Source organism: Cinclus cinclus, chromosome 4, assembly GCF_963662255.1.
Source record: "Cinclus cinclus chromosome 4, bCinCin1.1, whole genome shotgun sequence".
In the NCBI taxonomy this organism is placed as follows: Eukaryota; Metazoa; Chordata; class Aves; order Passeriformes; family Cinclidae; genus Cinclus; species Cinclus cinclus.
The window spans coordinates 16,369,242-16,392,414 of NC_085049.1; the positions used below are offsets into that span (position 1 = coordinate 16,369,242).

The following is a 23,173-nucleotide window of genomic DNA, read 5'->3' on the forward strand; positions in this document are numbered from 1 at the left end:
GCACTTTGCCTTCTCTCGTGGAGTGGTGGTTTTGTGAAGCTGATAAAAATCTGCCTGAAAACCTGGTTGGTGCAGCTGAATCCATTTTGAAGTGTGAACATGGGTGTGTAGAAAGCAATTCGAGTTTAACAAGGCATGAGGCATGAGGGCATGATAGAATATCAGTCGTGATTGTGACCGAAATGAACCCCAGCGGCACGGAGGATGCAGCTCTGCTGTGGTTACTGGAGTGTGACCTGCCTGGGCTGACATCTTCAGTCTCCAGCAGGAGAGAACAGCACATTAACTCTACAGCTGTGCTGGCCAGCACACAACACAGCCCTGCATGATGCACCGCAGACGTGGCTAAGGAATCTCAGCTCCTGATTGTCCTGAGATTGCTGTTCACAGCAAAACAAAACTACCCCACCAACCTCACTTACTCTGTTGGATTTCATAATTAGCTTTTCTATGCTCCTACTATACTGAGTCTGTTGAATTAAAGCAAATATGCAGTGGGATTTTTATGGATCCTAGGAAAGATCCGTTTCTTTGTTGGGTGATGCTGACAAGTCAATTAAATCTTTTTTTGGGGCTCAAAACATCTGATGTGCAGAACTTGTTATTTCAGCAGTTAATTAGCTCCTTTCCCACTTGTGTCTTCCATCATCCCTTCCTTGTGCTGCTCACACAATGAAATCAGTGAAAATCAGAAATACTTATTTTGCCTCAGTGTTGGGTCTGGAAAGATAATGGCAACACTCGACTCCATCAGTAAACATTCCTTATTGAGCTGAAGGAACCAGCTTTAGACCTATGCCCTAATCTTCCCCAAGGTGAAAGCCATGAGGCTCCCCTTGCATGAAGGGACCTCTGCATCCCAGACCAAAAAATTTGGGGAATCACAAAGCATAAATGTAAGTGCATAATTTTCCCTATTTATTGTCAGAGCGGCTTTTCAACAAGTCCTTATTGTTCAGAAGCAGTACAATATGTGCTTTCAAGCAGTGCCATGATATACAGGAATACCTGCACTTCCTTTCCTGAAATTTATAGTTGTTTTATAGAAACTGGGACGTCCACAAAACAAAAAAACCCCATGCACAAATTGTTGCACAAAATTCTGTGGATCCTACTGCCTACTAGAAACAAATAGATCCAAAAGTAAAGAAAAAAAAAATCTAAATCTCTACCCATATCTGTATGAAAAGTGTGTGCTATTACCTTTTTCTATGCCTTTTGAAAATGTAATAAAATGCATAAACTGTGTACTTTCTAGGTATTTGTTTTTCCTGTGGATGTGATATTTTTCACAGCTCCAAAATTAAAACTACTTTACTCCCTGTGCCATTAAATGACTGTGGCAGGTACAACAGCATAATCCTGCACTGAGAGATGGGACTATCCCTATTTCCTTTTCCACTCAGCAATCCCTGGCACTGATGTTTTGAGAAGGTTCATGCTCTGAGAATAAATTCAGGTCCATATACCATGGAGTTAACATGCAGTCTGTGTCATCAATATACATTTATCTTTCTTTTCAATAGGTTTTCAGAAAGCCTTTCCCTAAAAGATACTTTTGTACTCAAAAGGGACCACTGGCTATTGAAATCTGTGCAGCATTTCATTTCCAAGTCCGGGTGGGACACTTGATCACTCTTGATGGTGATGCTTAACATCTCTGCCCTGGTTTTTGGTTTGTGGGAGAGGCACAAGATTTAAAAACTGTTTTTATAAACTTTTGTCCAGGCAAAGCTCTCAGGTCCAAGCTAACCTCTTTGTTTTTCAGTTACAGCAGACCTATGTTTTACATATAGTTACATAAAACACAGGAATGGAGGAGATAGTGCTACAACGAGGGCCAGTTCCCATCACCCTTCATGCCTTTAAGCAGTCATTTACAGTCTTATCCTTTTTAATTTTTTTTTTTTTTGGCCTTGTGCTACAAAGCAGAAATGGGGTCAGGGGAACAACTTGGATTTTGTGAGAGAAGAAAACTGAGGGTGTTTTCTCAGGGTGCAAAGGAACCTTTCCAGCTGACAAACAGGGTGATAACACCAGTTAATATGTTGGCACCGAGACCTTTCTGACACTGGAAATAAAAGGTGGTAATTTCAGTCACTGTGAAAAGTTCACGTGGACACCTTCATCACGTGGGATGTATTACAGCATAACCTCTTGCTGCAGACAGTAGCTCTGCCTACCTTGGCTGTGACATAAAGCTCCCAATTAGCACTTAAGGAAGGAGACTTTCCAGACTGCACACTCACCTCGGCTCAGCCCATCTGGTCCCCGAAGGATTCGGCATTCTTCTATCTGGCCGAACGGAGAAAACATCACCCTGATATCATTCTCATTACACTTCTTCGAAACCATTCCTATGAACAATTTTCTGTCTTCCACAGCTAGAAGATAAAAATAATGAATGAGCAAAGGCCATTTCATCTTTTTGCTGTGATCAATGCTTCATTACCACATCAAACCAAGCTCCAGTCATGTGAGTCTGGCTCTGTAACTGAAGACAAGTCCTAAGGCAAACACTTTATACTTACAACCTCCCTTCCCCCCTTCCTCCCCCACCCCAAATATCTCGTTTTTCACTCTGTCCTTCTTCTAGTGGTGCTTGCTGTGTATATAACATATTAATTGGCTGTTTTAGTCACTCTGCATACACCTCCCCTTCATGGCTTCTAAAAGGAAAGTCTCCTCTGTTAGAGACGCTTTTAAGGGTATCTTTGCATAGATTCTAATTCAGATAAATTCCCTCACCCCCTCATGTGTGAAAGAAATCATGATGGGGTGAGGGTGAAGAAGGGATTGTGCATATAATGATACAAGCTAATGAAAAATATTCCTGAGAAATGTTTTGAGAGCAGCTCCTATCTGAGCTTTCAATTTCAGCCAACTTAATGCACGGCACTGGAAAGGCAGATGTGCAATGACTGCTCTGCAAAAATAATGCATTAAATTTTTCTGCTGTTTTTTTTTCAGTGCCACAACCCTCTCCTCTTCAGGAGGACACAAGACATATTTCAGGACATCACTTGAACACCCTTTGATGTGCAATGATGCCGAGTTTCCAAAAAAAATCACGCTGAAAAATGTGTTTTACCTGAATTATTGGTAGAATATTTCCTGCCTGTGCTGTCACCAACAGCAGCACAAGCTGGACTGCGGCAGCAGGATGCACACAGTTCTATTAATCAAACTCAAATTTACTGGTCTAAAACTGGGGACTCTTGTCAAAAATGAAAGAGGTCATCAAAACTTAATTCACTCTGGAAAAACTTAAAAATGTTAACGCACCCACCCATCTATATTAAACCAAAAATCTAAGTGCTTATTACACAGTACATACACCAGTGCTTTCTTCTTCTCTGGAAATGGCATGTAAATCCAATTCCCTGTTAATGAGCAGACTGTCAGGGTTTGTGGGGAAGCAAAGAAGGAAGGAAAGCTTTACTCCAGAGAGCCTACACTGCACTTACTTATTTCTATTATTGTGCAAATTATTTTGTAATGAAGTATTTTCATTTCTGGGCTTACCAAAAAAAAAAAAAAAAAATTCCTCCCTTGCTTTTCTCTCTAACTCTGTCTCCTGTATTAGTACGAGTTTGTCATATGGAAAAAATTGCAGCTGAGGAGGAAGGAACTGCATCCATTTTTCAAGGATTTTATTTGTGTTATACTTCAACATTTTCAGTGCATTTAATAATCTCAAGGATAACAAGAAGAGGTTCATGTTTATTGATCACAAGAAGTGTTTGAAGTAATTTTCTCCTTAAATTGCTGACTTTAAAAAGTATTTGTAGCTTTTATACAAGCAAGCACCAACCCATGCATTTTTCAGAACCCAAAACAGAGACCAGCCCCTGCAATCCCAGCTTCTCACTCGACAAGCTTGCAAGAAAATTGGTGTGAATTTAACGCCCAGGGGAAGATGTTTTCTTCAGCAGAGATTCCTCAAGACTGAACATTTTCATTCACACTTTATATTGAGGTTCCACACACAGGTGAACCCTCCAGAAAGGGTTAAGAAATTATGAATGCATGGGATGAGTCAGTTATATACAGATCAGGAGCTGAATATGCGTGATTGCAAATAAGACCTGCAAGCTGGGATATTTATATATACATAAATACATATATATATATATATATATATATATATACATACATACACACACACACACATATATATAGGTCTTATTATGAAACTTTACACCTGATTCATAATATATAGCTGACCTTGATGCTGCTAATTATTATTTTAAGGGTGGGAAAGCTGAACTGCCTTGCTCACAGCTACAAGAGGAGGGCAGGCAGCCACTTCTGCTGGTGGAAGGACGTCTGTAACCTGGCTGCAGACAATTCCTATATTACCTTAAGCAATCTTTTTGAGGAAGCTCTCTGGCCAGCCTGTCCCCTCAACAGCAGCCACAGACTATGGCCCCAGTGCAGGAAGGGTTTTGGGACAAGGTACCTGGCTGGGCTGCCAGGCCTGGATTTCTCCTCACCACAGACTGAGCTGAAGCTCAGTGTCTCTGTGTCAGCAAGTACCAGCCAGTTTAAATTTGGGTTGGTCTTAGGCTTGAAATACAGTGTGCAGGTCTACCCTAAGGGTGACTAGGCTCCAACCCTCTTTTAAAAATAGCTGCTGGCTAAATTGGACAAATTACTGCCACAGCATCTCAAAGGCGGTCCCATGGGTCCTGCTTTGGTGCCAGGACAAAGCCTCAAACCAGAGAGATTCACATGGAGACTCAAAAGAAATGAGATGTGAACAGAAGGCTTTGTTTTAATTTTCCAAAGAGTAGCAGGCGACAAACTCCCCATCGGCCTCCTTTGGTTTTGCTAGTAAACCTATAAATATGCCATTTAACTAACATGATTTGCAGGTTTGCAGCTAGAGGGTGATTTTATAGTAAATTAAACATCCAGCTCCTGTGTACTGTACATCTTCAAAATGCAGATTTCATGAAGAATGCTCAGAGTACAGTAAACATATTGATATGATTACGTGCTCTGCATTCAGTGCCATTAGTCAGTGCTGATCAGTGTTGAAGCTTAAGAAAATTGTTATTCTTTTTCTGGCTAGGGGCCCAGCATAAAAAACATTTAAGGTGACAATTGTCAAGATCAAAATGACATGTTTTCACTCCATCTGATAGAACATCTGATATTATTAGGCTGAAAGAGTTTTTAACAATATATCCCCACAGACAGAAAGGAATACTTTTCCACCTCGATAAGACTGATTTTCAGGAGTTATTTCTGCATTTTTGGTCTGCCACTTCTTTCTTTCTAAAATAAGTTCTTACCAGCCACACAGGCAAGGTTTGAGAATTAGACAACAGAGTGCAAGAAGTGTGGGTCAAATGTACTTAGAGGTTAGAAAACCCCTCTCTGGATGTGCCAAGCCTGTAGATTTTCCCATGTCTGTTGGATTTCTCCCATGGACTGTAAACTGAGGAGCCCAGCATTAAACACACATGACCCAGCAAAGCGCTGAGGCTGGGACAGGTGCTGCTGCTTAGGGAAAGGATGCCAGCCTTAACCCATCTGGCTTAACTTCAGTGACCTACAGGTTTGGTCTCAGCCCAACTGGCCGCTGGCAATGCCAAGAGGTCAGCTTCCTCCAAGAGTGCCAGATCTCACCTCTCCCAGCATGGTGGGATAGCCTTTGTCATGGGAGTCTCTCCCCTTCTATGGACAGCAGATCACAGATTTTTTTACATTGACTGAGTAGATTGACAGACACTGTTTCCTTCCAGGCAACTCCCAGATCTTGGGCATCATGATAACATCTAGATGTCCTGAGCTCCAGCTGCTGGGACATCAGGAATAAATGAGCTCTGAGGACTGACAAAGCTTGGGAATTGTGAGTGCTTTGGGCAATGAGACCACGCAAAGAAAGAGGCTGGAGGAAGGACAACAGTGTGCAAGGGCCAGCACTTGTGTACACATATCTCAAATGCATTTCACTGCTGCTTGATAACTCTCTCTCTCTCACCCTTGGGGTAGGTTTCAACAATTCAAAATCCAGAAAAATCAGAAGTTTTTAGCATGTGTTTGACATCACTATTTCTGAAACTAGCTCATGGGCTTAGTTGAACTTTCTGATTATTCTACACCACTCTGGGGGAATGAAGTAGATAGAACTGTTTGGAAGCAGTAGGTAGGATGGGGTGGCTGAGTGCCCCTCCTTAATGGAGCAGAAGCAACCAGAAGGTCACAGTAAACAAGGCCTGAAGTTCTATTTATAGGAAGGAAAGTGTGAAACTGCACAGCTTCTTGATTAACACATGATGGGGTTCACCTTTAATCCATCCCAACACATTACAAACACAGGTTGGCTGTGCTGCCAGGGCAGTACAGTGGGGTGGGGTTTGCCAGAATGCAGGAACACTGCATGAAGAGGTACAGATATATGCTTTAAAATGAGGTGAGTTGCTCTTGTAACCCTGTCAAGGCTATCACTGCCATCACTAGCACACATGCCTGGGCCTTGTGTTTGAACCCAAGAACTCTGCCTTAGCCGTCAAAGGTTATCTGAGATGAAATCTGTCTCTGCTGGTGGGGAACTTTTCAAACTGAGCCTCCTGTCTTCTGACAGCATTACATCCAGTGTGCAGAATAGCATCCTGAAGGGTCTAATTTTTTAACTTTACTCAATTTGCTTCAGTAACGAGCATTTCTTGCAGGCTGTATTAGATTGCCTGTGCTAACCCAGGAGGATAAAGGAGTAGAGATTATTTTCTGAATTCTACAAAAGAATTAAACCCTGTAATAATCGTGGGAAATCTCTCTGAAGATTCAACATAACTTTTCTTATCACTCTTCTAAACCCCCAGAATTCTGAAAGATCAAAATTATAACCCTTTACTGTACATTTCTGAGGAGTCTAGTCAGATAAAGAATGCATTTTCTCCCCAGAAGATGCCTTCTCCTTTGAGCAAACAGATAAATAGTTAATTATGTATAAATGGTGTGGAAGTTTTTTTGTTTTGTTTTGTTTTGGTTTGGTTTTTTACTCCCATATAGAAAGGAAGGGGTGAAATCAGATTTTTTATCCCTAGCTGTAAGCTTGTGAAAACCCCTTGCATACAATCTGTCAAAGTCACACCTGAATCCAGAGCTGCCTGCATTAATTATCAACTTTTCTATGTGTTATTGCTAACATATGGCATCTAATTACTACCTCCAAATCGGCAAAGTTGTGCCACTTAGAATTTCAAAATTATTTTTAAAATTTTCCACTAGTAAAATCAATAAAAATAAATTATAAGACTACTCAGCTACCCTCCTCCCTACTTTATTTTTTTTTTAACTAGAGAATTTTGTCATTTTCCCTGAAGCAGTGATGCTTTGATCCATTTAAGAGCATAATCTGCAGGATATAAGCCTGAAAGTATTGACTGTGCTCAAATCAGATCCAAGACATTCAAGCATTTGCAAATTGTAGGATGTTAATGGGCACAGACAATTTAGAGTCAAGCAGGTGTTTACAAGTTTTTCAGCATTAGACTGGAGGAACCTCCTTTGTTTGAAAAAGGGAAAATAAGAATTATTAAGAGGATAAATACTGTGAATGAATCTAGTAATGGTGGAGCCTTCAAAGTTCTGCCAAAAAAACCAGGCTTTTTTGGGCAGAAAATCCTTAATCAAATCTTTCTATATAGGTTAAAAGAACCTGCACAAAGGTGATCAGACCAGGACACACTACAAAATTCATCATCTGCAAATCTTCAAGAGATATTGTGTTTTTCAACAGCAAGCAGCTTTTCAGAACCCCCCTGGATAGACAAATTAATTAAAACTGAAGGCAAGTCCTGCCCCATCAACTCCTAGGTGCTAAAAGCTTGGTGGGAGAGATCAAGATTTGCTTCATCTGCATGAGCAAAGAAATGACTTAGACACATTGTAGGCAGGGAAGGAAGCACTGGTACAGGTTGCCCAGAGGAGCTGTGGATGCCCCAGCCCTGGAAGTGTTCATGGACAGTTGGATGGGGCTCTGAGCAATCTGGTCCAGGTGTGCTGGAGGTGTCCATTCCATAACCATCTCCTGATTTCCATGAGGTGAACTTGGCCTCTGGTGTCAAGGGACAGATTCCTCAGGTGATGCAGACATCTAAGGGCAGGAACAGTGACGGAAAAGGAGGAGCATTTCATCCTGGTAGTCTCTGGCTTGGATGCTCATTCAAAGCTTTTTTACAAGGGACTCAGTATGGGGAGGGAGCATTTATTCACACAGCAAATACTGTTCTTTGACAGCCTCTGTCAGCTGAATGAGAGGACCTCTCCTTCCTCCCTATGAAACTTGAACAGGTCTATCAATCCTTCACAAGCATGTAAAAGCTCAGAAGAATTGTAGAGTGTTCAACTTGTCCTACACATGTTTCCACAATAAATTTTTGACTGAGAAAATTTCTTAAACCTCTCTGCAAGCTGAGAAACACCACTTTACCCATAAAATCCACTGGGATCCTCCCATGACTCAGAAATCAAAGAGATTTGAGTATTCCTCAAAAGCTCAACCACCGCGAATCATGAAAACCAAGATGCCTTGGCATGTCTTTTTTCTTTTCCCCTTTGAACTCACCAATCTGGTTGAAGAAGTACAGTTTACAATTTGCTGTTGGCATGGATAACATACCTCCTCAGATGGATAGCCTGGAGCATATGGGAACCATGTGCCAAACAAACCACCACATCCCCCATGCTGCTACTTTTTCTCTTTCTTGATCTCGAAGCTGCTCACAAACTGCCACCCACTCCATGAACCCCATGCCTACACTCTGCCTTCCTGAGGGGCTGTACTTCTATTACCATCATGTGGTAGTAGTTTGCCTTCTGTTTCTCCAGTCAATTTAAAAAAAAAAAATCACCATCCCTTGATCACGCCTATCAAAAATTCCCATACCCTTCGGGACTCTAAATTTAAAAAGGTGTTTAATTTGACAGTTGGAACCCCTGAACTGACAATTTGTTTTCCCCAAAAATACAAAGAAAGACAAGAAAAAGAAAAAAGTGAAAAAACTCAATCCCTTGTGATTTTTATACTTGGAATAGATGCCAGGAAATAAGAGAGTATTCCCACAGTACAGACAGGAGTTTCATGCAGATAACCCCAGACTAACAGCAGCAGCCAGGAGCCAACCTACCCTGCTTTCCAAGCAGGCACTACTTGCAGAGAGAGACAGAATTTGCACAATTCCCCACAGTGTTTTTCCAATATGTTCAATCTCCTTTAGAAAGAAACACTTCAGGCAATGAACAAGTTACTCACTGGGAGTCAATTTTGGCCCATTGCCTCTTATTTTTCTAATTTGCCAAGGAAATTGAGGTGAAATTTGTCTTTGAAAGAAGACCCAGAGAGGCCATACTTAGTTCAGAGGGTTCAGGCCAGCATTCCTAAGGGATAATTGTGCCCACTGCTAGCACTAAATACTAGGGACGGGAATTTGGATTCCAACAGCAATGTTCTCCTTGACTGCAGTGGGGCCTGAAAAGTTCAGTCCTGCCCATCCAGGTGCCTTGGCCTCTATTCTGATCACTCAAAGACAGCAAGAAATCACTGCTAAAAATCTTTGGGAAAATGTTCTTCACCCAGAGGGTGGCTGGGCACTGGAACAAGCTCCCCAGAGCAGCGGTCACAGCACCAGAGTGACAGAGGTCAAGGAGCATTTTGACAATGCTCTTAAGCACATGGTGGGATTTTTGGGATTGTCCTGTGCAGATTAGACTTCGAGAATCCTCATGGATGCATATCCATCCTTTCCAACTCAGAATATTCAATGATTCTATGATTCCAACCTGAGAGAGAGAACACCCCCTCCCGTACAAATGGGTGACGGCTGATATTTCCTGTGCTCATGGCCACTTTTGTTTGGAAAGTTGTCATAATGGAAAACCTAGCATAATGTGAAGTTTTAGTTTCCTTCCCAACTTCATAATCCTCGGAGAAGCCTGAAAAAGGGATGCACTACAATTAGCAAAAAAAGAAGCCTTAAAAAAGCCTTGTGGAGAGATTTAGAGCCCAATCATAATTTACATTTGCAGGTATGTAGATCTCTAAGTGCGCGGCTTCTGCCCTGATTACTAATTAATGAGGTGCAAAGATGCCTGTTGGAGGAACCAGCTCTGATTATGTGGGCCTTAAGGGAAAATGAAGCTCTTGCAATCTAAGAAGGCAGATGATATCTTTAACATATATTTTAGAAAATTACAGGAACAAATCAAGGGGCAAAATATACACGTATATATTTTTAAAGAATCACACGCCGCCAAGTTGCACTACCATTCGATTATCTTATTTCCCTGAATATATAAACCTGGCATGTTTAATAGATTTAGCTTGCCATCTATTTTGCATGTCATATACATCCACTTAGGCAGTACCCTAGTATTCCAAATGGATATTACTGTCTTTATAGCACTCATTTTTCAATCGTTTTGAGGAATAAGTATACAGAGAGCTCCAAAGTGAGCTTCCCAGCTCATAATGAAGCATATGATTAAAACCTAAATTTGGCTCAGATTCAGAATGGCATCATTCTGTAAAAAAGGTAGTTTTGGCAAATGTAAGGCTAATCATGTACTTATATAGTTTGTTAACACAGGTATGCCTTTTTGGTTCTTTTATTTTTAATTTTCAGCATTAACACTTAATCTCCATTTTATCAATCTCAGGTGCTCCCACATTACCTTGCTGTTAGGTGAACCCAAGGGAAGCATGTATGCAGTGAGGTAGGTCACGCATACATGAGGTAGGTCATGCATACAAGGAAGACCCTTTTTGAGGACATTTCCTTCCTCCTTAAAAGCAGATGATAAAAGGGAGTTCAGAGCAGCTCAACGCCTTCGCAACATGTCAGGTGTAGGGAAACTGCCTATTATTTTCACCACAAAAGGAGTAAAGCAAAAAGCTCTCACAGTGTTGTGCTTAATTTTGTTTAGAGAAAGACACAATTAAGTAAAAATAAACTGAATACATACCATTTGACTTTTCACTATCTGCAGGTTTCATCTGAATAGGATGATGCATCTAAAAACAAAAATGAAAGAGAGTAAGGCAGGTTGGATAGTCATAAAAAATCAAGAGTAATGTTTTTAATGAAGGGCTAAAAAGAGACACAATTTAATATTAACCATGTTGAAATTATGTAAGTTCAAAATAACACTGTATTATAGGCTTGTAAGAAAAAATAAAATGGTAAAGGAGTATTTTATAATGTGGAAGTTTAAAAAAAATCACTGGGCCCATAGGACTCATATAAATCTTTAATTTGCTGTCTCTAGTTTCAGAAGACCTCTAAAGTTACAGCCCTCATTAGTTTATGGCATGCTTGGTTTCTGTTTTTACCAACTATTTTTTTTCCTTCAGCTCAACCACTGCCAAAACCAAGATGTAATTTACATGTAATTTAAGTAAGCATTTCAAACGCACTCAGAGGAGTTGAGTTTGACAAACGAATTTTGCTTGTAATTAAAAAACTGTGCTGCTTCTTTCAGGACTGAAGAAGAGATCTTGCTTCCTAAAATAGCTTCTTGTAATTGTTTGGTATCTCAACTTTTTGTTTTAGAATACATTACACATTCATCCATAAAGCTTCCACCACAACATGTAACAATTCTGGCATCCATAAAAACTCCAAATCCTTTTTCCTTATCAACCTCTTCCTCCATTCATGTCCCTCTTACTGCAAAGGAAACCAACCCCTGTGTGCAGCATTCTGTGCTGAACTTCCCACCTTGGCACACTTGGTCTGGTGTGTCCTCAGCTTTCTCCACTAAATGATACTTCTCTCACACTGAATTGTTGATAACACCAATACAATTTCTACAAATGGTATTTTTGTTCTTTCAGGAATAATAACCCCACAGCAGTGGAGCTCCCTCACGACCACAGTTTTCCACTGGACATTGGTGATAGCCAGCCAGAACTGACCTCACACTGAGATTCAATGTGGGAGATGTTTAAGCCTGCAACCCACTCCCCAATTTTTATTTTCTTTCTCGGGCTCTGCACAGTTACTTGGATTTGACTGCACAAACCTTCAGGCAGCAGAAGGGACTCTGCCTTTTCTCAGCTATTCCTTACCAATTCACATGAGCAGGTGAAAAAATGTATGTTCTTTCTACTTTTGTATCATTTTTCAGTGCAACACAGCTGCGTATTGCCTGAAAATGTCAGTGGCAATTCCATTTTTTAAATAAAAGATTGCTATAACAAACTCTGGGAAACAAAACCAGCTGAGCAGGAGAGAACGTCCATGCCCTCATATCAAATATGGTTTCAAAGCTGCACAGAAACCCACACCTGCATTGCTTTTGGTGAAGTAACTTAACCACCAGGGAAAAAGTTACTGGATTCTTTAGAAAATATAAAATATTGCTGAGAATGTTTCTGTTAGATCTACTACAAGTCCAGAATGCTCCCTGGCCTTGCAAATCAATGTATTCCCTGTTCTGCTTGCACAACTCCCCAGTGTGTCCTAAGGAAAGGCAAAGCCACAAGGTAGATGCATTTGTCAGGATGCATCCATTTTCTTCTGTTCTAAAAATTCTGCTCTCTTTGAATAATTTGTTTCCTAAATGGACTTTAATAGCCCAGCACTTGTCTGCCACCAATCTTATTAGATCAGTTTTACAGAAAAAAAGGGAACTTCTATCGTTCTCTGTCTTCTTTAGTGCTTAAGATTTTTCCTGACATCAACAGTATTCTGGGCACTGCAGGAGACTTAAATTTCATGGGAATGTGAGGCAGCGTGTCCACTTAGCAAGCAAAACCAGAAAGAATAAAATAGGTGTAACCTTCTCCATAAGGCCGTTGCACGTTACTGATGTCTCTGAGGAGCAATGGTGTGGTGAGAAAATAAAGGAAAGAAAGGCACATATTGAAAATTCAGGAATATGCAGAACACAAGAAAAACTCAGCCCAATTTTAGGCCTTTTGTAGACAGAGAATCAATCTATTGCTCTTTTCAGATGTATTTATGTGCCCCTAAGAGGAGATATTTTGAATAAAGGCTATGCTAACGATGTTAAAAACCTCTCACTTTTCAAACTGCTTGAACCAGAAAAGCCAACTTTAGACCAAATTCATGTGAAGAAGGTTTTTTTGCAGCCTGCGGTCACAACTCAAAAATCAGTGTTACCTGACACTGCATATCGAAAGACATCCTCTTCAGTCACACATCATTACCCCAGGTTCATTAACTCAGTAATGGGGTGCATTCACAAAGCAAGAGGCAAGATTTAACATGAAGCTTCAAATGTGTTTGGACTTGATTTCAGAAGTTCCTGCTAAAAACTCATGGTCCAAATTCTCTTCACACCATCAAGCTGAATTTGGGAGTGATGCCATTGTGCTTAAAATTATACCAGTGCAAAATTAATAAAAGATCCAGCTCAGGCCTGGAGAGTTTAAGCTGCAGAACACCCCCAGAAAAAAGGATGTGATACACAAACCTGGTTTCAATGAAGAGGAAAGGGGAAAAATACTTTACTGACAGTTTCCTAACATGAGAGGGCTCATGTTGAAGCTTGTTTAACCCTGACCATCACCAATTGATGCGTTAACAACCTTTAACACTAGATTCAATAAAACATGCCATTTATAACCTGAAACGGGTTTTACAGAGTCACTGGTTCGCATCTCATTATTAAACTCATTGCTGACCTCTAGAGACAACTGCCGTGACAATACATATTATAAGCTCTCTACCCATAAAATATTTAAAGGTAGGTGTAAAAAAGAAAAGAAAAGAAAAGAATTACTCTCAAAGAAGTGTGCAGTGAATAAGAAAACTAAAGGGGCAGAGACAAAAAGCCAAATATCTTTTCAGTCTACAATGAGCAAAAGTGAAAATAATCTGTATGTTTTGTATCTTTCTTGTATAACTGCAGGCTATAAAATAATAAAATAGCTGTGCTTTCCCAGGACCTCCAAAATATTATAGATGATATAAAACTGTTTCAAATTAGATGCCACTCACTAGAATCATGTCATCTACCGAAATGAAGGATTTCTCATCTTATCAGAAAGCTGTTATTGTAGCTATACATCACTTATGGATCTCAAGGTGAGTGATTTCTCAGTATGTCATGTTGTCACACAGAACAACAGGAAACATTTTCTTCTTTTCTTGGAGAAAGCTTTGCTTATGAAAATACAGTATTTATGAATGCACACTTACAATTAATAAAGAGGCAAGAATAAGAAAAACAACCTCAGCAAGTAATTTATTAACTTGAACATCATCCTGTGCTCAGCACAGACAGTAAAAGAGAACAACACAGCTCTCAGGCAAGTTCTTTCTGAGCATGGGCAGCTTCCCCTGGCAAGCACTGTGTATGGAATGTCAAACCCAGGCTGGAGTATGGGCTGTGAGTAGCAACATCTCCTCATCAATATTACAGAGTTCTACTGAACACACTCGTGCAGCAAGCAGGGCAAGACCTGCCTTTCCTACAGGCGCCCTCCATCCATCGGTCTCACAACTCACCATGCCATTGTTTTACAGCTGACAGCAGGCAAATGCCTGTTGCCCAAGGTTGCCAGTGCCTTGTGGCACTGCTGGCAGCAAAGTGGGAGCTTCACTGCTGTCTGTGTTTTCACAGAGGCCACCCAAAGCCTGGGGCCAAGCATGTCACTGCCTCTCCTTGGGCACATCCCAAGCAGGGGTGCTGAGGCAGTCCATGGGAATCAAAAAGGCAAAGAAACAGTTATCAAACATGCAACCCTGAAAAACCCCATGAAATTAATGAGAATCTGACTGCTGGCTATGTCCAGGGCAGCAGCAGGACCACACCATGGCCTAGCATTACAATGGAATAGTTACATCTTTTTTTCCCCCTTCCTTTTCCTGAGTACATCTTGTTGTACGTAAACATAACATCATTAGAGAAAAAAAAACACAGGAAAGCAACCCAATGCATCTCATAGGCATGCAACCTCTCCAGCTTTAGAGCCTCAAAGTCATCTTTTCAACAATAATAACAGTACCGATTTACATTCTTGTCAAAGCCATGTGACATCTGCACGGGAGAAAACAAGCCGGCTAAGAGTCTATTTCTGGCAAAAATATTGCAAGGAAATTAGATTAACCTGAGTGGAATTCTATCTGGGAATTTGGAGTCTGTCGTGGTGATTAAGTCATCATTTCTGTCAGATTACTCTAATCGGCTGTCAAATACGATTCCACAACCCCATCTGTAACTTGGCATCCTCGTTATTCAGTTGATGTTACCTTCTGTATACAAAACAAACACCAAACAAGGAGGTGTGTGCAGTTTAGCATTTAGCAGAATCATTAACTGTGATTACTATTGTGTGGTTGCACATTGCACAAGGCATCAGCTCATGGTTTGTTTTGTTTAGTCAGGGGATGCTTCAAATCAGGTGTAATCTTAAACCTGAGGTATCAGGGGTGAATGGGCAAGAACTGTCTCCAGGCATGGGCGAGCATGCGATTGGCACACTCCGAGTCACCACTGCATCAACAGCAGCTCCTTAAATCACATTTCAGAGGTGTCAATATATTTGCTGGAAAGGCTTTTGGACACCTGCTTTCCATCAGTTTTCTGAAGAGAAATTGAAGAGAATAGTAGACTGGGGTTAGACTAAAGGCTTCCTGTGAGCAGCAATTTCTGTGAGTGAAGAAAGGTTTGTAGGAGGAGGCAGTTGGCATTCAAAATGGTCTGTACTGGCTGCTTTAAGATGTGAAACATAAGTATGTTAGTCTTGCACAGGACTTCGGTGATTAAAAGCAGGAGATGCCTTTCAGTGAAGATGAAGGAGCTGATGGGCTCATTTTGCTGCAGCTGTGTTGTTGGCTGTGAAATTTGGATACCCTCAGTGCCTCTGAAACTCTGACCACCTAGACTGAAAAAATCTTTTCTTTTCCATGGTTCATTGCAAAAGCACCTTCATACATGATTACTACATCTATTAGCAGCTTTTATTGTCCTTTCCTGTCACTGTAGATGCACGTGCCTTGCTCCTGTCATTCCTTGTGCCTCAAGGAAGGAAAACCACTTGGCAAGAAAGGGCTCTGAATGCACATCCGACCTGCCCCCACCTTCACCCAGCTCAGTATGGCAGCTAAAGAACACCTGATGAAAGTCCTCTAAAGTTAAGTAGAATGTGACTTTTCACCATCAGAGTTGAGGGATTGTGTGTGGACAACGTTATCCATGACTCTAGTCCTTACCACTCCTGTCATAATCTTTCTATAATCCTTTAAAGCCACCAGCAGACTTCTAGAACTCTTAGCCCTTTTTAGACCTGTCCCCTTCTTCCCTTCCCTGTCATCTGCCCTGGCCATAAGTTTTTAGTCATGACCCAACTCAGTTTGTCCCTTACGTGTCACCCTTGCAGAACACATCACAGAGAAACACTACACAGAATGGAGCTAAACCTCCCCCCAGGCAAATGGTAAATTTGAAGAACTTGGATTACTTGGGTAACAATCAAACCAAACAAAAAAGCAGTAAGATTAAATCATGACAGCTTGCATGTATCTTGTCATTTCTAGCACTTTGAGACATGCTTACTAGCATTAATCACTGCTGAAGCCAAAGGGGACTTCTTTCATATTTTTTACATCTCAGAACTGTAAAATGTAAAGAGAGAATGTGGGAGAGAGAAGAAGAGACATTAGACCTTAATTAAACACTAATATTCTTTTTGGGTAAAGGATTATAAATTCTGAGATTTTGGAATCAATAGGAAAACTGAAGAGGAAGGAAATACTAAAAAAAACAGCAGAGACAGGCTAAAGGCTCAGAAGAAAAGCACCTAAAGAGGTACCAGCATGAAAACCAGCGAGAAAAAAATTATGATCTTTGCCTAACTCTGGTCTGGAAATTAATTCAAAGCTTTCTCCAAACTCCTGATCCAGTTAGTGAGTGCAGTTTAATTAGACCAGTAGTCAAAAGAAAAAAACAAGACCAACCAGGTTTCTGACAACCTCTGAGTCTGGAAGTCAGGAGGGAATGTACTGACCTACCCAAAGATTGGAGGAAGAAGAGAAAATACTCCATAAGCACCAGAGAATTAAATGATTATCAGTGTCTTTAGAGACCATTGTTTTTCTGGACTATTATATGCAGATACCTCTATACCCTCCACCCTCCCCCTAATTTCAGCTTTTAGCTCCCCAGTTTTTCAGAGGAGCTGAAAGAACACTGATTTCTCACATAATTTCGTTGCCAGATGGTTTTGCTTTTTTAAACCCTTGTGACTCACAAGCAATATGAGTTTCCCAGAAGTGAAAGAGGTGTATTTTCCTATCGAAAAGAACTGTTTAGAATGACTCCTCTAGGGTCAAACTAACTTGAATTACGCAGTCAATATCTGGCTAGCACTTCGGGAAATTCTCTGGGAACTGGGGATAATCTCCAAGGCCAAATAAATACTAGTGAATAAAAGAGGCAAAGGACTGTTCTCTGGATCCTAAAATAAGTGGTGCAGCACAGCTTGCATTTACACACCTATACTCCTTCTAATACTCAAAACAGTATGTCCTTGTCCATACTGTCCAGTGGGAACAGTGTGTAGCCCATTATGTTATTCCCCCAAAATATGCCCACACACCTGGCAGGAAAGTGCTAACCAGCACCATGCTCCTGCTGGCTTCACCAGCACAGGCAGAGCTTTGGATTCCCCAGCATTGATTGAAGTCAGTCACCTTTGTGTATTCATAGATAAAAGGACAAATGTGCATTTATTACTTAGACTCTCACAAATAAATATAAAGCAGTTGCTGTAACTGCCTGAGCAATGGAATAGCTAGAAGATTGTTTGCTGTCATGCTTTCAGTAAATCCCAATTTAAGGGATTTAAGCTGTGTTAGAAATTCATACAATTTTAGTTGTATAAGAATATGATCTGTTACTTGGCCTCCTGGATTACTGTCAGACATATATACATGCTTTTTTTGGAGAGAGAAAGAGGGAGAGGGAGGGAGGGAAGGAGGAAGAGAGAGAAGCAAGAGAAAATGAATATTGCTGGTGGGTGCCAAATATAGTTCATGCGGTAATGCATAACATCATTATTTTCTATTTAGAGCACAGAAACAAGTCTATAGCTTGCTTAAAACAAGTTGTTTTACCGGAGAACACTAAAACCACTGAAATTCAATGGCCTTTGGAAGCTTTCCAACTCAGTCATTTGCAATCCACTACACTCTGTGGTTTAAATTCAAGTTAAATTAAACATTAAGCAGGGAGACTAAAAACAATGTTGCACTTTAAAATAATGATAAAATAACAATAAAAATATCATTATTAATAATAACAATAACAATAACAATAACAATAATAATAATAATAATAATAATAATAATAATAATTCATCTAGTTATCCCTTCCACAGTCACCCCCACAACCTGCTGTTCCTCCTGTACATTTATGAATTTGGCTGTAGCACTCAGTCTCTTTTAAATGTTGTACCCTCCTATAGAAATTAAAAAGTTGGATATCTTAGAAGTGACACACCACTTCCTAGTATAAAAAGAGCTACTGCTGCTCTTTTGGTTCTCCTCCATTTATTTAATTCCTTAATTTCTTACCTTCCACACTAATGACAACTCCAGGACACAGGTGAGCCAAACGAAGTGGAGATAAAGAAGGGGAAGTATGGCCAAAAATTGTCACTTCAAAATCACATGGAAAGCAAAGTTATTAACTATTTTTTCTTCAAACAAATGAGCCTTTACAGAAGCTATTCAATCCTAAAAATAGACATTAAGTGGGATTCTATAAATTGTTGGGAATAATGCCTTGGGGATATTTTGCATCATCCATGCTTAAAAAGCAAACCCATTAGACATCAGAGCAAAATGTCAGATATTATTTTAACAGTGAGAGTTATCCATCTCATCATCAGCAGCAATAACTTCTGTTGACATTTTGCCAATTGAAGTTTGCGTGACAACGGGGTGGGGACGGAAGACAACTGAATCTCTCTGTGACATTAATTGTCTAGGTTTTAGCACCCATTGAAGGTGATTGCAAGGGGCAAAATCCGCTGCTCAGGTTTGTGAGCGGAAAATGGAGCGCAGCGAGACTTGCCCAGTGCCACACAGGGAAGCACGGCATGGTGTGGAATGATGATCCAGAGGGAAGGAGCTGAGCTGCCCGCAGTGCACCAGAGCCTGAGCTCCTCACGCTCTAATTGATTCCTCTCCTAACACCACTGTGAGGTACTCACTGCTGCTATCTCTTTGCAGCAGAAAGGAAGAAGATGGGAAAAAGGCATAAAGGCTCCATGTGATACATCTGGAGTTATTCCACAACTGAAGCCAAGTCTATCAAGCCAAAATCTTGTCATTTTATCATCAGGTATAGGTAAGACATTATTTAGCAGGTGTACTCCACACAAGCAGGGTTATTTTTACAATATTATTCCCTAGATACCCTATTTGAGAGGAGACATAAGAACCTGAAGCAGTGATCCAGGGCTGCTGGAGAGACCAAATGCCAGCCAAGCTGCTGTGGCTTTGGGATGTCAGCTAATTACCAATGCAGCCGCGCTGTGCATTGGTGGATTTACCCAGCATGACCTAAGATGCCCAGGCTCAATTCCCAGCATGACACAAGCCTTCCAGTCAGTGTCCCACTGGACATGACTCAAGTGTTCTGAAGATGTAGTTTCTTCCATCTCCCCAGTTGGGTGTTTGTTTCCAGAAGTCAACAGGAGTTTGAGACTTTGAAGGGAATACTTTCCCTTCAAATCTAAGAACACCCCCTCTTCCCCTATTAGTATTTGGAAAACAGAGCCAGAGCAAAGCCAAAACATGCTACCTATTAAGTCATCTTCTACATAAAGTCTTCCCATGGGAATGACAGAGAGGTCCCTCAACCATCTCAAATGGGTAAGGCAGAACAGCAGAGACTTGTTCTTTCTTGAGTGGTCTGCAAAGGCAGATTTCACATTTCTCCCAGGTTCCCTACTTAGGGAGCATGACACCTGAGAGTGTATTCAGGGAATTGTGCCCTTCTCAGAATCTGTGAAAGCTCAAGAAGTCCCCATTTAAAAATAGACCTTTCCTGCTGCCAAATGAAAATATTCAAGTAGCTCAGTCTGTGGTCACCATTTTAGGGTGCTAATGATCAAGCCTGGTTCACAGGATACCCCTCCCTTTTTACATAAATCCTTCTGATTCAACATCAACTTCTAGGATGGTTTTTAGAAATCTGTTAAGAAAACAAAACAATCCTCTACCCTTTCCTACCCTTTTGGGGAAGAAGATCCCCAAAAACCCAGTCCCAATCAAAAGTAAAGTAATTTTTCCTTCAGGTTACCAATGACTGTGAAGAAATTTAGTTTAAATTATAAGTTTTTAAAAACATGCAATGGCTTTTGTAATGCAAGACATAAACTCGGTTCAGAGAGAGGCCAAAGCGACCAGGATACAAAATGCTTGTTTTGCAGGAGCTGTATTTTAAGACTTATGCTGTTCTGTGCCTGCTTGTTCTCTTCTGTGAGCTATGCTCTGGGAAAACACCATGTGATTATGCTCATCAATATCCTCTACCTTTGCCAAACTGGAATTCAGGAGATAACCCTTTAAAAGGAATGACTAGTGACAACAACATTTCAGAAAGGCAAGCAAGCATAGTTAGGGGCTCCTCTGTTTCTTTCACAGTGTTATCTCATCTATATTTATCTTCTTAATTTTTTTGCTTTCATTCAATAGCAGAGAAACCAGCCCCAGCCATTCCCCCAGTTTCACATCACATATTTTTTTCTGTTCATTTGCTACATGCATCTCCTGTCTGACTCTTTCTGCAGCATGGAAGGTCACCTTGATTCAGTGACGCTCCTGGGCTCCTCTTCTGACTGAAACCAGAGTCTATTATTTTGTACTATACTCAAATTCTAGGCTATGGGATTTTTTTTAAATGTAAAGCTTTTTAAAAGTTCTGTTGGAAAGCTCTCCTATTTGCATTACAATGTACCAGCAAGAACATCTTATTGCTAAAAAGTGTGATTGAGGTAAATCTAAAATAAGCTCCCAAAGCATCAAAATTATAAAATCTACTGAAATTCTACCTTTTAAATTAGAGCAAATGGCAAAATGTATAGAAAAAGTTGGCCCTGATGATGTGAGGCCTCTGCAGTTTACACTTTTCACTTAGGAAAGGTACAGAGAAGTTCTGAGTCCAAAATACACGTCTCGATTCACAATTCCCTTCTCCCCAGAAGGCAGACAGCAGTCAAGTCCTCCCTGTTACCAAACACAGACCAATCCAGATTTCTTCAAAGGTCAGATGTGAGCCCCAAACTACTTGTCAACATGCATGCCTCTAAATATTGCAGGGAATAGCCAAAGCATTCAGGTAGAAAAAAGGTTTTGAATGAAGATGTCAGAAATCCTATTCTCCTCCTGACTGAGATCAGCTGGGGTAAGTAGTAGAGTTTTACTGTTGAACTAGCAGAGCCATAATATTTTATGCCAAATGAGGATATGGCTCATAAATTCTATTTAAGCTCTCCATGAGCTGAAGTTACAGGAATTTTCCACAACTATCAAGTATCAGCATCCAAACTCAGTGTTATGCCAATAGTCTGCACTGGCGAAATAATCTGGCTGTGGAGAGAGAGTGAAAAAGAGAGCTCGATATTCCATCAGTCTGTGAGAACAGAACAATACTGCCACAGCTCTCCAGCCACAAGCACAAACACACAATGTCCACAGAAAAATATGAATGTCTAGTTGTGTATACATATAGTTACAAACTCCAGTAAGAGTCATGTTGCACAGCCATGTTATTTTTAACCACACTTTGTATGATCTCATTCTCTTTAATTTTTTAGCATCTCTTTAGCTAACGTACTCTGCCAGTGCTTTCTTTGGGATAAGGAAAGAGGTTTGTATTCAAACTAAACAAGCACTATATTTTTTATAATGCTAATCTTCAGGAATTCTAGTGCACTTGATAATAATAATAATGCATATTTCTGTCAATAGGAATTTCACGAAGTGAAACAAACAAAAAATAAATGGACAACATTAGCAGAAACATATATTTTTGAAGAATGAGTCAATTCCAGCTGGCTCTGGTATTTGGACCAAGCTATGATTAAGATTTCATTAGTAAAAGAGACAGTGCTAGGAAGAGTAAAGCCAAAATCAACCTGCCTCCACCCATCTGCAAAGCTCCAAACCAGCATCTGATTCCAAGCCTGAACCTTAATGCCTGTGTTCATAGACCGGACCCCTTGATTCTATTGAAAAAAGCAATAAAAAGCTTCATTTAGTGATTGTAAGCATCAAAATGTGAAAACTTGCCCTCTTTTACTTATTCTTTCCTGGTACTGTACTCAGTTAGAAGTTTTCTGCATCTATGCCCCATGAGTAACATTTTCATGTGCAGCTTGCCTAAAGGTCAAGGAAATCTCTTTGCAGGGATGGCTTCAGGTGGAACAGCTGGAGGCCACAGAGAGCTATCAGGAAGGCCCTCTGATAAAACCAACTGAGTTAAAAATTCTTACATCATTCATCCTACCTGCTCCACAGGTAGCATTTAGATATACTGGGGAGTCTTGAACTCCTGGTTTCTTGGCATATGCTACTTTTTCTGAGAGGCTAATGCAGCCTGAGGGCTGTCGCAGTGTCAGTGAAGCTATAGGAGAAGGAAAGCACAGGGAAAGAGGAATTGGTGCAGAAAAGAAATTTTCTCCATGCCACACCCTCTATTTTTGGCTCTCATGTCAACAGGAAGGAAGACAAGTAGCAGACAATGAGGGCCGCCAGCTATCAGGCCACTTTTAAAATGGGATAAATCCATGTCATTCTTTGCAAAATGAACAGGGTCACAAGAGGCAAGGGACACGCCTGCCTGTGCAACCCCCAGAGCCCTCCAGACACAAGTGTACAAGCACAGCACTGACTGACTGTAGCTCTTACTTAGCAAGATCTTTCTTTTTTGTTAATCATATATTTTTGTACAAATAGGAGGATTCTATATTTACCCAGCATAGCAATTTCTTTCACTTCTTAGCAATCGGAGAAATGAGAGATGATAAAATCTTGCAGCTCATCTCAAATGACTTAATGCCAATACAGAATTACTGCCTATACCATATTTTCTAATACTTTCCTACCCCCTTTGTATCCTTTAGAAGATTATACTAATGGAACAGATACTGGGTATTTTTTCCTGATACTTGATCTAAGCT

At 40.5% G+C, this 23,173-nt stretch overlaps 1 protein-coding gene across 3 annotated transcripts in view; it reads right to left on the reverse strand.

Moving 5' to 3' along the window:
* Window positions 1–23,173, reverse strand: part of CELF2 (CUGBP Elav-like family member 2) — a 236,303-nt gene that overhangs the window by 60,287 nt on the left and 152,843 nt on the right. For all 3 annotated transcript variants that reach the window (XM_062491711.1, XM_062491709.1, XM_062491710.1), the window contains exons 4-5: window positions 10,978–11,026; window positions 2,250–2,384 (exon numbers count right to left, since the gene is read on the reverse strand). In XM_062491711.1, the coding sequence (XP_062347695.1) occupies window positions 2,250–2,384; window positions 10,978–11,026 (184 nt within the window). The remainder of the gene's footprint in view (window positions 1–2,249; window positions 2,385–10,977; window positions 11,027–23,173) is intronic.